Below are 14884 nucleotides of genomic sequence, written 5' to 3'. Positions count from 1 at the left end.
CACAAAACTTAAAAATGCTATTGATAGGATGCAGTCTAAATTGGATGCTCTAAAGCTAGGGACAGTGAATCAGAAGAGAAATTAAGTGATCCAGAGGACAGGCTGATGGAAAGGAAGGAAGCTGAAGAAAAGACAGAGAAACAAATTATAGCCCATGAAGAAAGGCATAGAGAATTTAATGATGCCTTGAAAAGAACCAATGTCAGAATCATTGGGATCCAAAGAGTGGAAAGAGAGAAGGCTAGAAAGTATATTTGAGCAAATCATGGCTGAGAACTTCCCTAATGTGGGGAATGAAACAAACATTCATGTCTAAGAGGCAGAGAGGACTCCTCACAAAATCAATAAAAATAGATCAACACCCTGACGTGTAATAGTAAAGCTTGCAAATCTTTGAGCCAAAGAAGCTATCCTGAGAGCAGCTAGGGAAAGTAGACTCCATATTTTGGAGGAGAAACATCGGAACAACATGAAATCTATCCACAGAATCCTGGTGGGCATGAAAAGCCAGCAAGATACATTCAGGATATTAAATGAGAAGAACATGCAGCCAAGAACACTTTATCCAGCAAGGCTGTCATTGAGAATGGAAGGAGAGAGAAAGTGTTCCCAGGACAGATGGAAAGAATATGTGACCACCAAGAAATATTAAGGGGGATTCTGTAATTGAAAGGAGACCCCAAGAGTAATGTAGACCAAAAAATAACAGAGAGAGTCTACAGGAACAGGGACTTCACAGGCAATATAATGGCACTAAGTTCATATATTTCAATATTTACTCAATGTAAGTGGGCTGATGGTCCCATCAAAAGACACAGAGTTTCAGATTAGATAAAAAAGCAGGACCGATCCATATGCTGTCTACAGGAGACTCATTTTTTTTTTTAATAAATTTTTTATTTTTTATAAACATATATTTTTATCTCCAGGGGTACAGGTCTGTGAATCACCAGGTTTACACACTTCACAGCACTCACCAAAGCACATACCCTCCCCAATGTCCATATTCCCACCCCCTTCTCCCAAACACCCTCCCCACAGCAACCCTCAGTTTGTTTTGTGAGATTAAGAGTCATTTATGGTTTGTCTCCCTCTCAATCCCATCTTGTTTCATTGATTCTTCTCCTACCCACTTAAGCCCCCATGTTGCATCACCACTTCCTCATAGCAGGGAGATCATATGATAGTTGTCTTTTTCTCTGCTTGACTTATTTCACTAAGCATGATACGCTCTAGTTCCATCCATGTTGTCGCAAATGGCAAGATTTCATTTCTTTTGATGGCTGCATAGTATTCCATTGTGTATATACACCACATCTTCTTGATCCATTCATCTGTTGATGGACATCTAGGTTCTTTCCATAGTTTGGCTATTGTGGACATTGCTGCTATAAACATTCGGGTGCATGTGCCCCTTTGGATCACTACTTTTGTATCTTTAGGGTAAATACCCAATAGTGCAATTGTATTTAAAACAGTTATGTAAAATAATATCTTGGTCAACTCCCTGTTTAACTGATCTTTTTTTTTTTTTTTAATTTTTTATTTTTTATAAACATATATTTTTATCCCCAGGGGTACAGGTCTGTGAATCACCAGGTTTACACACTTCACAGCACTCACCAAATCACATACCCTCCCCAATGTCCATAATCCCATCCCCTTCTCCCAAACCCCCTCCCCCCGGCAACCCTCAGTTTGTTTCGTGAGATTAAGAGTCACTTATGGTTTGTCTCCCTCCCAATCCCATCTTGTTTCATTTATTCTTCTTCTACCCACTTAAGCCTCCATGTTGCATCACCACTTCCTCATATCAGGGAGATCATATGATAGTTGTCTTTCTCTGCTTGACTTATTTCGCTAAGCATGATACGCTCTAGTTCCATCCATGTTGTTGCAAATGGCAAGATTTCATTTCTTTTGATGGCTGCATAGTATTCCATTGTGTATATATACCACATCTTCTTGATCCATTCATCTGTTGATGGACATCTAGGTTCTTTCCATAGTTTGGCTATTGTGGACATTGCTGCTATAAACATTCGGGTGCATGTGTCCCTTTGGATCACTACATTTGTATCTTTAGGGTAAATACCCAATAGTGCAATTGCTGGGTCATAGGGCAGTTCTATTTTCAACATTTTGAGGAACCTCCATGCTGTTTTCCAGAGTGGCTGCACCAGCTTGCATTCCCACCAACAGTGTAGGAGGGTTCCCCTTTCTCCGCATCCTCGCCAGCATCTGTCATTTTACAGGAGACTCATTTTGAACCTAAAGACACCTCCATATTGAAAGTGAGGGGATGGAGAAAAATTTACCACTCCAGAAGACCACAAAAAAAAGCTGGGGTAGCAATCCTCATATCAGCCAAACTTGATTTTAAACAAAGAATCATGAGTTATAGAGGACACTATATCATACTTAAAGGGTGTATTGAACAAGAAGATCTAACAATTTTGAATATCTATGCCTCCAACATGGGACCAGCACTTATTATATGCCAACAGTTATATGCCAACAAACTAGGTAATTTGGAAGAAATGGATATTCCTGGAAACTTATAATATATCATGACTGAAACAGGAAAAAATAGACAATCGGAACAGACCAATAACCAGCAAGGAAATTGAAACAGTTATCAAAAACCTCCCCAAAAACAAAAGTCCAAGGCCAGGTGACTTCCCAGAGTAATTCTACCAAACATTTAAAGAAGAGATAATACCTATTCTACTGAAGGTGTTTCAAAAAATAAAAATGGAAGAAAACTTCCAAACTCTTTCCATGAGGCCAGCATTACCCTGATCCCCAAACCAGGCAAAGACCCCAACAAAAAGGAGAATTGCCAACAAAAACCCCTGATGAATATGGATGGATGCCAAAATACTCATCAAGATCCTAGTCAATAGGATCCAACAGTACATTAAAGGGATTATTCACTACCACCAGGTCAGATTTATTCTGGCATGCAAGGGCAGTTTAACATTCGCAGATCAATCAACGTGATAGATCACATCAACAAAAGAGGAGACAAGAACCATATGATCCTCTCAATTGATGCAGAAAATGCACTTAACAAAATAGAGCATCCTTTCTTGATTAAAACTCTTCACAGTGGAGGGTTAGAGGGAACATACCTCAATTTCATAAAAGCCATCTGTGAAAAGCACACAGCAAATATCATTCTCACTGGGGAAAAATTGGGAGCTTTTCCCTTAATGTCAGGAACAGGACAGGAATGCTCACTGTCACGACTGTTCAACATAGTAGTAGAAGTCCTAGCCTCAGCAATCAGACAACAAAAAGAAAAGGCATTCAACTTGGCAAGGAAGTCAAACCCTCGCTCTTCATAGATGACATAATACTTTATGTGGAAAACCCAAAAGACTCCACCTCCAAATCACTAGAACTCATAAAGCAAATCAGCAATGTGGCAGAATACAAAATCAATGCACAGAAATCAGTCGCTTTTCTATACACTAACAATGTGACTGAAGAAGGAGAAATTAAGGAATAAATTCCTTACAACTGCACCAAAAACCAAGATACCTAGGAATAAAACTAACCAAAGAGTTAAAGGATCTACACTCTAGAAACCACTGAACACTTACAAAAGATACTGAGGAAGACACAAAGAGATGGAAAAACATTCCGTGCTCATGGATTGGAAGGATAAACATTGTGGAAATGTCTATGCTACCCAGAACCATCTACACTTTCAATGGAATCCCTGTCAAAAGACCATTGACATTTTTCACAGAGCTGGAACAAACAATCCTAAAATTTTAATGGAACCAGAAAAGATCCTGAATCGCCAGGGGAATGTTGAAAAAGAAAGCCAAAGCTGGGGGCATCACAATGCCTGACTTCAATCTATGTTACAAAGCTGTGCTCATCAAGACAGCATGGTACTGCACACAAAAAAAGATCAGTGGAATAGACTAGAGAGTCCAGAAATGGACCCTCAACTAATGGTTAACTAATCTTTGAGAAAGCAGGAAAAAATATCTAATGGAAAAAAGACAGTCTCTTCAATAAATGGTATTGGGAAAATTAGACAGCCACATGCAGAAGAATGAAAGTGGACCATTTTCTTACACCATACACAAAGATAAACTCAAAATGATGAAAGACCTCACTGTGAGACAGGAATCCATCAAAATCTTTGAGGAGAACATAGACAGCAACCTCTTCTACCTTGGACATAGCAAATTCTTTCAAAACATGTCTCAAAAGGGAAACAAAAGCCAAAATGAACTATTGGGACTTAATCAAGATAGAAAGCTTCTTCCCAGCAAAGGAAACAACCAATAAAACTAAAGGAAATGTATGGAATGGAAGAAGATATTTGCACATGTTATTATAGATAAAGGGCGGGTATCCAGGATCTATAAAGAACTCCAGCTGAACTCCCAGAAAAGCAAATAATCCCATCAAGAAAAGGGCGGAAGACATGAACAGACACTTCTCCAAGGAAGACATACCAATGGCTAACAGACACATGAAAAAAATGCTCCATGGCACTTGCCAGCAGGGAAATACAAATCAAAACCACAATGAGATACCACCTTACACCAGTTAGGTCAGCAAAAATTAATAAGACTCGAAACAACAAATGTTGATGAAGATGTGGAGTCAAGGGAACCCTCTTACACTGTTGGTGGGAGTGCAAGCTAGTACAGCCACTCTGGAAAACAATAGGGAGGTTCCTCAAGACACTAAAAATATAGCTATCCTACAACTCAGCAATTACACTACTAGGTATATACCACAAAGATACAGGTGTAGTGAAAGAAAGAGGCACATGCACCCCAGTGTTCATAGCATCAGTGTCCATAGTAACCAAACTATGGAAGGAGTCCAGACATCCTTCAGCAGATGAATGGATAAAGATGTGGTTCATATATACAATGGAATATTGCTCAACCATCAAAAGGAGGAATACATTTACATTGACATGGATGAAACTGAAGGGGATTATGCTAAGTGAAATAAGTCAATTGGAGAAAGACAATTATCATATGGTTTCACTCATTATGTCGAACATAAGGAATAGTGCAGAGACAATAGGGGAAGGGAGGGCAACGGAATGGGAAGAGATAGAGACAGAGACAAACCATATAAAACTCTTGACTCTGGGAAACCAACTGAGGGTTGCAGAAGAGGAGGTGGGAGGTTGGATGGGGTAAATGGGTGATGGGCATTAAGGAGGGCACATGATGTGATGAGCACTGGGTGGTGTATACAACTAGTGAATGAATCCCTGAACATTATATCAGAAACTAATGTTTTGTACTATATGTTGAATAATTGAATTTAAAATAAATAAAAAAGGAAACAAAACAAACCAAATATCTCAATTGATAGATGTATGAAGGAAAAAAATTGGGGGGAAATCTATGCCATTTTATTAGGAAAAATAAATTTACCCAGGGTTGATAGTACAAAAAGTCTTCTTTAGCATTCTACAAGAGTGTTGTTTTTTTTCTTTATGTTACCCACAAAGATTTTAGGTTTTAAATGAGAAATTTTAGTTTCTATCAAGGAATGTATTTATTTATTTCCAGGATTTTATTTAAATTCAATTCAGTTAACATATAGAGTATTATTGATTTCAGGAGAAAGATTTAGTAATTTATTACTTGCATATAATGCCCTATGCTCATTACAACACATGCCCTTCAAGGAATGTTTTAAACAAGTTGCTCACAGAGGAGGATGGATTTTTTTTTTTCCTCTTCAATGATATTAAATGGTAGATATTGGATTTGATGTTTAAAATGAGGATTTCTTTGCTTTAAGCAATGGCTCAGGGTTATAATTCTTCATTTGAGATTACACGGTATCTCATTTGTAATGCTTCTACAGACTAATCCTATTAAAGAAAACTTGTATGGCTCTAAATGTTTGCATACTGTATTTTTGTTGATTCATTTAAAGGTGTTAAAATTAAATGTCGTTAAAGGAGATTATGTACGTATTATTGGCTAAAGCATAGCATATTCTGTCAAATTAGTGTTAAAATCGAGGAGCTTTTTCCATGTTTTTCACTGGCAGTTTCTGAGGCCATTATATCCAATTTCCTGTAGCTGATCAAATCTCTTACTTTCTTTAGAACCCGTCTCTCTCTGTTTTCTAACATTTCAGTTTCTTGAGGGGAAAATTTGGGAGGACACTGGTCTTTGTATTTTAAATATGTATTTTTAAACTCCATAGGCTATCCTGTCATACCAAAGTACTATTACGTGCCAGCTGATTTTGTAGAATACGAGAAAAGAAACCCTGGTAGTCAAAAGCGATTTCCTAGCAACTGTGGCCGTGATGGAAAACTCTTTCTTTGGGGACAAGCCCTTTATATCATTGCAAAACTCCTGGGTAAGTAGAGAAGTTTGGGAACATTTTTTTCCCTTGATACCACGCTGTTAGAAATAAGTATATCTTTGCTCTCATCTTTCTTGGATTTGGGTGGTGTTTCCTACTATTAAGAGGTCTTGGGGAAGTTTCTTAGTATGTAAAGCTATATTAATATGTCTGTTTCACTTAGTAATGATGGACAGTTTCTGGGAAGAATGTCAAATAGGTGTGAGTACCATTATGAGCATTTAGGGGCTTCATTCAGCTTGGTGGATAGGTTTCTAGCAGGAGGCTGTGGAAACTTTGAGTTACTTTTATATAACATAACAAAAATTCTGATTTTATGCTTGCTCATAGCTTTAGTAAACCACTTGTCAAAAGGAATTGGTTAACTCAAAGTTCTCTTCTTTCCCATAAATATGCATTGGTAATTTACTCAGTTACCTTAGAGGCTTAATGGGACCATTATTCATAATTTTTTGAGGATTTTTCAACTTCTCCCAAAACTTCTGCCGAATATGAGCACTCTTTGGACATATTGAGATGAAGGCTAATTTAAGGAACGCACACACAAAAGCATTATTATGCATCTTTCTGCATCATTGCTTGCTTAAATTTCAAATATTATTAGCATTCCCATCAAAAAGGCTATCAAAAAAAAAAAAGGCTATCAAATTAGAGTCAGAATTTCTTAATGGCAAACAAATTATGAAACAGGCTGATTGTAGATACTGTATGTACCTGCACTAAAAGAACTGCTTACCGTGTGAAGTATGTTATTGTCTTTGCTGTTCCCAGTATTACTGCATAAATGCTAAATTTGTTTGTGTTGTAAGAATAATCATCTTGGGTTTCTTTCTTTCTTTTTTTTTACATTCCATTAGGGAAGAATATTTCAGATTTCCAATTCAAGCTTTACACAAATGACATATAAAAGCACACAGAAGCTAACCAAAAAAGAGAAAATTAAGTTAATGCTGTTTTCAATTTGCTTGTTTCCTAACTGCATATATTTCCATATATACTTAATGCTAATTTAAGAACCTGTAGAAAAATTTTCTTCCTTTAAGGGGACAGCTTTTTGATAAGGAGTTGATATTATTTATACAGGTATTGCTTTTAGATTTTCCAAAAGAAAAAAATATATATACACCTGAAGTAGTTTTCTTAGAATCAAGCCAAGTTGGCAAGGTTATCTCTGGCTAGAATGTTATTTTCCATCTCACTAGCATGAATACAAAGGAGTCTTCTGGTGATACAGTTAAATAAAACATGTTGTAGTAAAGGAGTAGTTAACTGATCTAAGGATAAAAATTTTAACATCTGAATCATAAATTTCTATATATTGGAGCTTGGAAATTATAATTGAGCTTAATGAAATTTTTCTGATTCTGAGGTTGAAAACTAGAACTTGGGATATTGAGTTTGAGATCTAAACCTTTATCATCCTGCTTTTTGCTCTGTATCTGGACTGTGATTAAGTGCTAGGAAGAGTGCTATTTGAGCAAAGTCTATGGATAAAATTGAGGAGGCTAATGAATTGGGAATGCAGAATTGACTGTACTATACATAAGCAACTTGGGTTTTTAAAAAGGAAGAAATTGAAAATAGTATCAGTCAGAGAAAAGCATTGTACCTTCCTTACTCTAAAATAAATGTATTGAATGTAGACAGATTTTGATTGTAGATAGCATTTCCTTATGTTAAGATGAGTGTGAACAGAAATAGTCCAGGCCAGACCTTCTCATTTCTGTTTCATGACCAAAAAGAAGAAAAACTTCAAAGAAAGAGTCTATTTCTCTTTTCCCTGCTGAGATCCTAAAAAGGCAGTTGAGAACATACAGAAGGTGTGTTGCAAACTATGAAACCACAAACTTTCTCTGCTGCTGAAAAAAGAGATGCTACATATTCATTAGCACTCTAACCTAGCTGTGTGTCATCTGGTTAACAAACTCACTGGTTAAGATGAATAAGATCTCAGAAGACTGAATCATTTAGTTACTCTTAACTCTTATATACTTGCCCCTAAGAACATTAAACTTCTATGGATGTTATTGAGATTCCAGGTGCCACATTTACTAACAAATTCTTATTTATTCATTAAAGGGGCATGGTTGGATATTTGCTTAACAGCATTTTGTGGGTCCATTTAATTGGAATTAACTGAAAATAATAGAATAGTAAATTTTTGAAATTATTCTATGATATATGGTTTACTAATTCAGGCCAGTTTGCATCCAGTGAAATCTAGTAAGAATATTTTGCGTATATATATATATATATATATATATATATATATATATACACACACACACACATATATATACACACACACACACACACATACATATATATATACACACACACACATATATATATATATATATACACACACACCCTAATGAATAATTATGCAACAAAACTATGTGACTTTCATCCCATTGTTAGAGCAAAAAGACTCAATATGCTTTTCCTGGCCTAAGACCTGAAATACCTAGTGTATTCTTAGAAAATAATTATTACAGTACTTCTTTCTTTAGAAAATTCAGATTTTAAGAAAATCAGTAGTTGCTATAAAATAAGTCAAAAGTTACAAATATTAATTTTATTTATTTATTTATTTATATATATCTGACATAGAATTGCTATTACTGGAATACTATATTCTAATGTTTTCTTACAGTATTATATTATAGAAAATATTAGAGATAATTAAAAATAAAATCAAGTTTACATCTGATCTTCAGGCAAAACATGATGATTGTTAGTATTTGCTGTCTATCCCTTGTTCTTTTTTTTTTATATAACTTTTTTTTATTACATGTTAGTTTTTGATGTAGTGTTCCATGATAAACATGCTTATTTAAACCAGATAAGACATATTTTAAGATATAACATTTGAGGGGCACCTGGGTGGCTCAGTGGGTTAAAGCCTCTGCCTTTGGCTCAGGTCATGATCTCAGGGTCTTGGGATCAAGCCCCGCATTGGGCTCTCTGCTCAGGAGGGAGCCTGCTTTACCTTCTCTGTCTGCCCGACTCTCTGCCTACTTGTGATCTCTCTCTGTGTCAAATAAATAAAATCTTAAAAAAAAAAAAAAAAAAGAACAATGGAGGTTGGACAGCCATTTATTCTAGCAGCAGAAGTGGCTGCTAGAATAATAATTTGCGGGGCTCCGTGCAAAATGAAAACGCCTCTCTGCCTACTTGTGATCTCTCTGTCAAATAAATAAAAAAATCTTAAAAAAAATATAATATTTGACTTGTCTTAGAATAAAATGATCATTAGCTATACCTTTAATCATTATTTAAATTTGGAAGTTTAGAAACCTGCCATAGAAGAGATGATCAGTCTCTAGAATACAGTGTATCTTTTTTTCCCGTATTTTTAAATTTAAATTTAATTAATTAACATATATTATTGGTTTCAGAGGTACAGGCCTATGATTCATCAGTCTTATATAATACCCACTGTTCATTATATTACATGTCCTCCTTAATGTCCATCACCTTAATATCCTTCCTCCAACCCTCAGTTTGTTTCCTGTGATTAAGAGTCTCTTTTAGTTTGTCTCCCTCTCTGGTTTAGTCTTGTTCTATTTTTTCCTCTCTTCCCCTGTGATCTTTTGTTTTGTTTCTTAAATTCCACATATCAGTGAGATCATATGATAATTGTTTTTCTGTGATTGACTTATTTCGCTTTGCGTAATACCCTCTAGTTCCATCCACGTCACTGCAAGTGGCAAGATTTCATTTATTTTGGTGGCTGCATAATATTCCATAATATTCCATATATATATAATATTCCATAATATTCCATATATAATATTCCATATATATACACACACACACACACATGCCACATCTTGTTTATCCATTCATCTGTTGATGGAGATTTGGGCTCTTTCCATAGTTTGGCTATTTTAGACATTGCTACTATAAACATTGGGGTGCAAATGCCCTTTCAGATCACTACATTTGTATCTTTGGGGTGTACCTTTTTAAGTGTTTTGCAAAAATAACTTCAAAAGTATTTATCACATAAAAGTCACTTGAAAAACCATGATCTTTGAATTGGATTTTTTTTTGAAGTTAAGAATACAAGAGAAATGTAACATAAGGTTAATGATAACTAACTCTAAAACTTCCCCAAAGTCATTACTTAACTTTAATATATTTCTTATTCAGTGTTTTTAAAAAGAGAAACTAAGAGACCATGTTCCCTGGTCTTAGGTCTGGAAATAGCATATTGAGTTTAGCTTAAAAAAAATCTGACTTCTAGACTTTAGCTTTTCTTTTCAATATATTTTTAGTTAACTTCCCTTATATCCTGTACATCAGATATTAAGAACATGACCTTCATTTAGGCACCATTATAAGATGCCAAATCATTAAAGATTAGAACATTATATACTGTGTAACTTAAGATAGGTAGATAGAAGAATGTTTTTAGGATGGATACTTTGAAAATAATAAATATCAAGAGTTAAAATGAGGCATGTTCTCTGATTAAATTTGAAAATATTGAGCAATTTTTTAAAAGATTTAATTTGTTTTAGAGACAAAAAATGCATGAGTGGAGGGAGGGGGAGAGGGAGAGTATCTTCAAGCAGACTCCCCACTAAGCACAGAGCCCAATGTGGGGCTTGATCTCATGATCCATGAAATCATGACCCAAGCCTAAACCAAGAGTTAGAAGCTAGACCACCTGTGCCAACCATATGCCCTAAAATATTGAGCAATTTTAATTAACTACAACTTTCTTTCCAACACACACAAACTCCCAGAATATTCAGGTGAATGAAAATTCTCTTGAATTTTACAAAGGATTATTTTCCTTTTTGAGGGAGGTGTTATTGAATTTCCTAGGAGTGTTAATAAGAGATGTCTAAAGTGATAAGATAGATATAGGGGTATATTAAATTATGCTAAATGTTATATACTTATAAAGTTCCCAACTTAACTTTTTGGGTTCTAATGTTCTTTGGTAAGTCATTTTTTGGAATCCAATTTATTTTCCAGTAGAAACTGTGTTTTAAATGATTATTGACACCCAGCACACTTGTAACCAACCATTTGATATAGATTATTTCTCTTATATAATCATCTTTTTCCTTCACCTCCTTCTCTGCCTGTTTCTCTTCCTATTTTTCTTTTCATGTTTTTCTTGGACTGTGATGCAAAGATTAGGAGTTTCAGAGTCATGAACTTAAGAAACTGGACAGTTCAGGATTTCAGTGAAGTTTCTGCTACTTATCACTTACATGACTTGAAGAATTTTCTTAACTTCTGTATCATCAGTTTTTTTTTTTTTTTAAACTGATGGATGGATTAACTGATGAAGAAATATACATAAAACATTTACTGTGGCACAGATACATACTTAAATGGCTCTATTTCCTGTACTTCCTTCTGCCTTCCCTCTCTCAGCCACTATTTAAGAGATAGTATTTGTTAAAATGTATTTCATAGTTCTTATTAACCAGACAATCTAGGATGCTCATGGGCCCTCCTTGTATGTACCCCCATAGTCACAAAACATCACAAGAATAAAATGCTTCCCTAATTGCTACTTAATCTTTTGTCTTCTCTGTGATTTAGCTGCTATATGCAGAGGCCTACTGTATGCTAGTCACTGATATCCAGTAGCCCTACAGCAAGAAAATGACAACCTAGGAAATATATACTACTTCCTAATTCTAATGTTTGTAGCTAAGGTAAATTCATTTGCATTTGATTTCATTCATGGTATTTTTTGCCCAATTGACGTCAGATATAAAAACTAGTGATTAAGCCTGGAAACCTAAATGCTTTTAAAAGTTAAATTTAGTGATAAAGTGCCCCCTAGTGTGCACGAGGACAAAAGAAATTGGTCTTGATTTTCTTTCTTTCTTTTTTTTTTTTTTAATTTTTATTTATTTATTTGACAAAGAGAGATACAGCAAGGTAGGGAACACAAGCAGGGGGAGTGGGAGAGGGATAAGCAGGCTTCCAGCTTAGCAGGGAGCCCAATGTGGGGCTCCATCCAAGGATCCTGGGATCATGACCTGAGCAAAAGGCAGCTGCTTAACGAGTGAGCCACCCTTGGCACCCGGGTCTTGATTTTCATTGGTCTCTTGACTTCAAAAGCAGTTGACTCCTTACTCAGTATAGGACAAGGTTTTGGTACTGATCAGTTAAAGATAAAACGAACAGATAAAGAGTATACAGATACATTTCTACATTGTGGTTGCTAAGAGATTTCCCAGCTGTTACACTTCAGGAAACTTCAAGCGGAAAGACATCGATTTCTAAGCACTTTTGTTATCTTTTTCATGGTATCTGTGTGATTGCTAGTGCCCTGAAGTGAGATTTCTGGGCAGTAGGCATTATAAACATCTTGCAAGCACATGTAATACAGTATGACTCTAAAAGCTTCACCTAAGAAGATTTTCTTCCTTTAGCTTATTATATAAACTTCTGGCTTTCTTAAAACTAAAATTTTTAGTTAAATTGCTACTAAGGCTAGGAAACTTGTATAAAAATTTATGATCCCACCCTTAAATATATTAGTAAAATTGAATATAAAAGCAGTAATGCCTAGAGTCTGAGAAGACTGCATACATCAGACTGTTTCCCAGAAATACTAATAATACCTGCTTTAAAATGTATCCGATTCTGTGCTCTGTCCTTTGTAAGTTTTAACCTAGGTAATCCTCCTAGCTTCATATGAGTCATAACTGAAGCTCAGAAGAGTTTAGCAACTCATCCAAGGTTACATAGCCCGTGACTGATTTACTGATTTATTCTGGAATCTGCAGGGTGATTGTATCACCTCTAACCTTTCTAAATACGCTCATTAAAAATAAAAACCTTGCTTATAATAAAAGATATTAATTTGTATCCTATTTTCATTTACATGCTTATTTTTTAAAAACGATTTCTTAGTGATTTTTTGTCCTCTATGAATTGTCTAGTTTTCTTTGCCCATTTAACTTTGATTTTGATGGGTTTTCTTATCAGTCTGCATGAATGTTTTATGTATTAGGTGTATTGACCTCTTTGGTATTTTCCTAGTTTGTTTGCCTATGAATTTTTTTTTTTTTGCATTGCTTTTTGATGAATGAAATTTAAAGTCATTATATAATTAGATCTATCATTATTTTTCAATTTAATTCTGGCCACGGAATTTAACATTTAATTCTAAGAAATCCATCCCTGTTAGTCAATTGAGTTAAAAGCATTTATAAATTTGAATTTTTTTGGTATGGTATCTGAGGTTGAGGATCTACATTTTCTTTTTCTCTGTCGCTTATTTCTTAATACATGTGTTACTAATAGGTGGCACTACAGCTGAGAATCAGTTAGGCTTAGAAGCACATAATTTTACCCTGTAAATTATCTGCTGAGCCTATTTTAGTGTGTCCTATATAATTTTGGTGTCATGATAAAAAATTACTTGCTTTGTTAAATTTCCTTTGAATTGTCATTTTATTAAAGAAACAAAAATTCTTCTTGATATTTTCTCTTTACCCTCAATAATGATTGAAGTAAACCTGGTGTATTTTTCATAAAATATCTACACACAAAAAATAAAAATATTAATGAACCTAATCTGTTGTCTAAAGATTTAAAGACAGCTGTCCCTATTTATAGAAATGCTTATCTGTGAAGTTTGTTACCATACTATGAAATGTAGAAAGCCATTGGTCTTATATCCTTGTTCCGTTATTTTCATTTTAAATATTCTGTAGTTGGTTGGGCACACATTCCTTCAGGCTTTCACTCTTCACCAGAAAGCCAGTACCATGGAACTGGCACAGTGAGGAATTCTGTTTTGCCTCCTGAATGTCCAAAATCAATGCAGTTCAAAAAAATACGTTTATAATATGATCTTTTTGAGGTATTAGTCACTTTTACCATTATGAAAAGTAAAGCAATGATTACAGCAATTGATGTTTCCAAATTTGTTAACCCAGTAGTTTATTATTTTGTTTAATAAGTCTCTTGAGCACCTACTATATGGAAGATGATGTGCTAGAAAGTGGGGACTAGCCATGAATGAGAAGCATACAGCCTGTGGGTTATAGATGAGCACATGGTGGAAGTTCGGATGTCAAGCTGGATATATAGATGTAGCACAAATAGAGAAATGAGAAGGAAATACAAAGAAATAAGCTTTTTCAAGAGACTTGGTTAACTGATCCATATCAATTTTACAGATTAGCATTTATGCTTTCCAGGGATTTAAGATTTACTAATTTTTCTGTCATTTATAAATAACATAATAATAAAGATAGAATTTTATTTCTGTAGAAAGACAGTGAAACATTAATTATGTAAAATGCTTGTTGATAGTGGAAATTTTTTCACATCCAATGATCAGACAAATGAGATAGGGAAATAATTTGGTGCTATTTAGAATATCATTGTACTAATCAACCCTGCATCATGAGCTCAACTGATATTAATAAATAGAAATTATATGGCGGTATTAGCCATAATTAAGCCTACATTGATTTGGTTTAAATTTTACAAAAGTGTATTTTTTTTCAGA

The 14884-nt window shown here is 34.8% G+C and overlaps 1 protein-coding gene across 1 annotated transcript in view; it reads left to right on the top strand.

The window, feature by feature from the left end:
• PHKB (phosphorylase kinase regulatory subunit beta) overlaps positions 1-14884 on the top strand; it is a 238868-nt gene that overhangs the window by 127001 nt on the left and 96983 nt on the right. Inside the window, exon 14 of the mRNA XM_059152026.1 lies at positions 6214-6372. Within this exon, the coding sequence (XP_059008009.1) occupies positions 6214-6372 (159 nt within the window). The remainder of the gene's footprint in view (positions 1-6213; positions 6373-14884) is intronic.

Source organism: Mustela lutreola, chromosome 16, assembly GCF_030435805.1.
Source record: "Mustela lutreola isolate mMusLut2 chromosome 16, mMusLut2.pri, whole genome shotgun sequence".
Classification (NCBI taxonomy): domain Eukaryota; kingdom Metazoa; phylum Chordata; class Mammalia; order Carnivora; family Mustelidae; genus Mustela; species Mustela lutreola.
The sequence above is the reverse complement of the archived record's forward strand: the minus strand, read 5'-3'. Positions and strand labels throughout refer to the sequence as shown.